The sequence below is a fragment of the Pteropus vampyrus genome, unplaced genomic scaffold (genome assembly GCF_000151845.1).
Source record: "Pteropus vampyrus isolate Shadow unplaced genomic scaffold, Pvam_2.0 Scaffold4338, whole genome shotgun sequence".
Classification (NCBI taxonomy): domain Eukaryota; kingdom Metazoa; phylum Chordata; class Mammalia; order Chiroptera; family Pteropodidae; genus Pteropus; species Pteropus vampyrus.
The window spans coordinates 1-1351 of NW_011893119.1; the positions used below are offsets into that span (position 1 = coordinate 1).

General features: G+C 66.0%; 1 protein-coding gene across 1 annotated transcript; it reads right to left on the minus strand.

The window, feature by feature from the left end:
- Positions 1-52: 52 nt before the first annotated feature.
- LOC105310479 (transmembrane channel-like protein 6) lies at positions 53-1327 on the minus strand. The gene is made up of 3 exons (XM_011386653.2): positions 1002-1327; positions 690-866; positions 53-581 (listed from the first exon to the last, which is right to left on the minus strand). The coding sequence occupies exons 1-3, from the start codon at positions 1133-1135 to the stop codon at positions 344-346; spliced, it is 549 nt and encodes a 182-aa protein (XP_011384955.1). The 5' UTR covers positions 1136-1327; the 3' UTR covers positions 53-343.
- Positions 1328-1351: the final 24 nt, after the last annotated feature.

Sequence of the window (1351 nt, forward strand, 5' to 3'; positions counted from 1 at the left end):
CCAGCTTCGGACCAGCAGAGATCCGGGGCTCCCAGGCCCACCGGCCCCCCTGCCCCTCCCTCATTCACGACAAACCGCAGCACACCTCGGAAAAACGTGTCCAGTCCCCTCCCGCTTTAACCTTCCTCTACCTGTTTGCAAAGTGAGGGCACTGAACAGGGTTCGTGTTCTGACCTGGGTGCCCCAGGCAGCCCAAAAGCCGCTTCGTAGCTCAAAAATCCTCACGAGACCTTCCGCACTCACACGGGGCCATGCACCCCAAAATGCCACGTTTCCCCACTGGGGCCCCATCCTACCGGCCCCCGGGAAGCCTGGCGGCCTCATGCAACCTCTCGGCTTACCACTAACCACGAGAACGAGACATGGTAACTGATGTGACTCGCTCAGCAAACAAACCCTTTCGACAGCCCAGGCGCAAGGGGCGGGAGGAGGTGCGGCGGGCGCTTCGGGGTGAGCCAGCAGGCGGCCCCCGGAGGGCGGAGGCTGCGAGAGGGGCACTCACGTTGCTGATCTGCTCCTTGAGGAGGCAGATGACCTTCCGCTGGCCCTTGACCACCTGGATGTTGAGGTAGATCACTGCCCTGTGGGAGACAGGCGGTCACGGCTGGGCCCTGCAGGAGCGGGGGGAGGGGACGGCGGGCCGGGGGCCGTGCGGGCTGGTCCTCCAGAGCCCCGCCGGATCCACTCACAGCAGCAGGGCCGACACCAGGTAGATGGGGAAAGTATTCTCCACCAGGTATCGGTGGATCCAGGGCAGCCAGGAGACTCTGGGGCCTGCCTTCTCCAGGCGTCGCACCCACACCTTGCCGGCCTCGTACATGGTGTCCAGGGTCCGGAAGGGGCCGCAGAGGCTCGAGGGCTTCACCCTGCGGGAAGAGGCAGCCTCCACATTACCCCACACCTCGGCCGCCAGCCTCAGCCCTACCCAGACCCCTCCGGGCAGCCCCTCCCCGAATCCTGGGGCGAATCCCCCCTGCCCCCAGAAGCCAGCGCCCACTCACTGCCAGACGGCGTAGCAGAGGAAGATGGCAGCGCCCAGGAAGGAGGGGAAGCAGAGCAGCGAGATGAAGACGGTGCTCATGTGGCAGGCCAGCCAGGGCCTGCGGGGCGCCTGGCAGTTGGCCATCAGGCTCATCTGGGGACAAAGGCTCTGCTCTGCCACTGCCCTGCCACACCCCACTTCCCAGTCTTGGTGTGGCCCCCATGAGGGAGGAGAGGGGAGGCTGGGCGGGGCCTGAGTGGAGACCCCAGGACAGGATGGGGCTCCCCCACCACAGGACAGGGGCAGACGGGAGGAGGCAGGCAGGCGCTCTTAGTACCTGAGCTCAAAGGTTGGACAGACAGCTAGGCC

Coding starts and splice junctions, on each gene's coding strand:
- LOC105310479 (XM_011386653.2), bottom strand. CDS start 1,135: ATGAGCCTGATGGCCAACTGCCAGGCGCCCCGCAGGCCCTGGCTGGCC. Junction 867..1,001: donor CTCTGCTACGCCGTCTGGCA/GTGAGTGGGCGC, acceptor CTCTTCCCGCAG/GGTGAAGCCCTCGAGCCTCT. Junction 582..689: donor CTGGTGTCGGCCCTGCTGCT/GTGAGTGGATCC, acceptor TGTCTCCCACAG/GGCAGTGATCTACCTCAACA.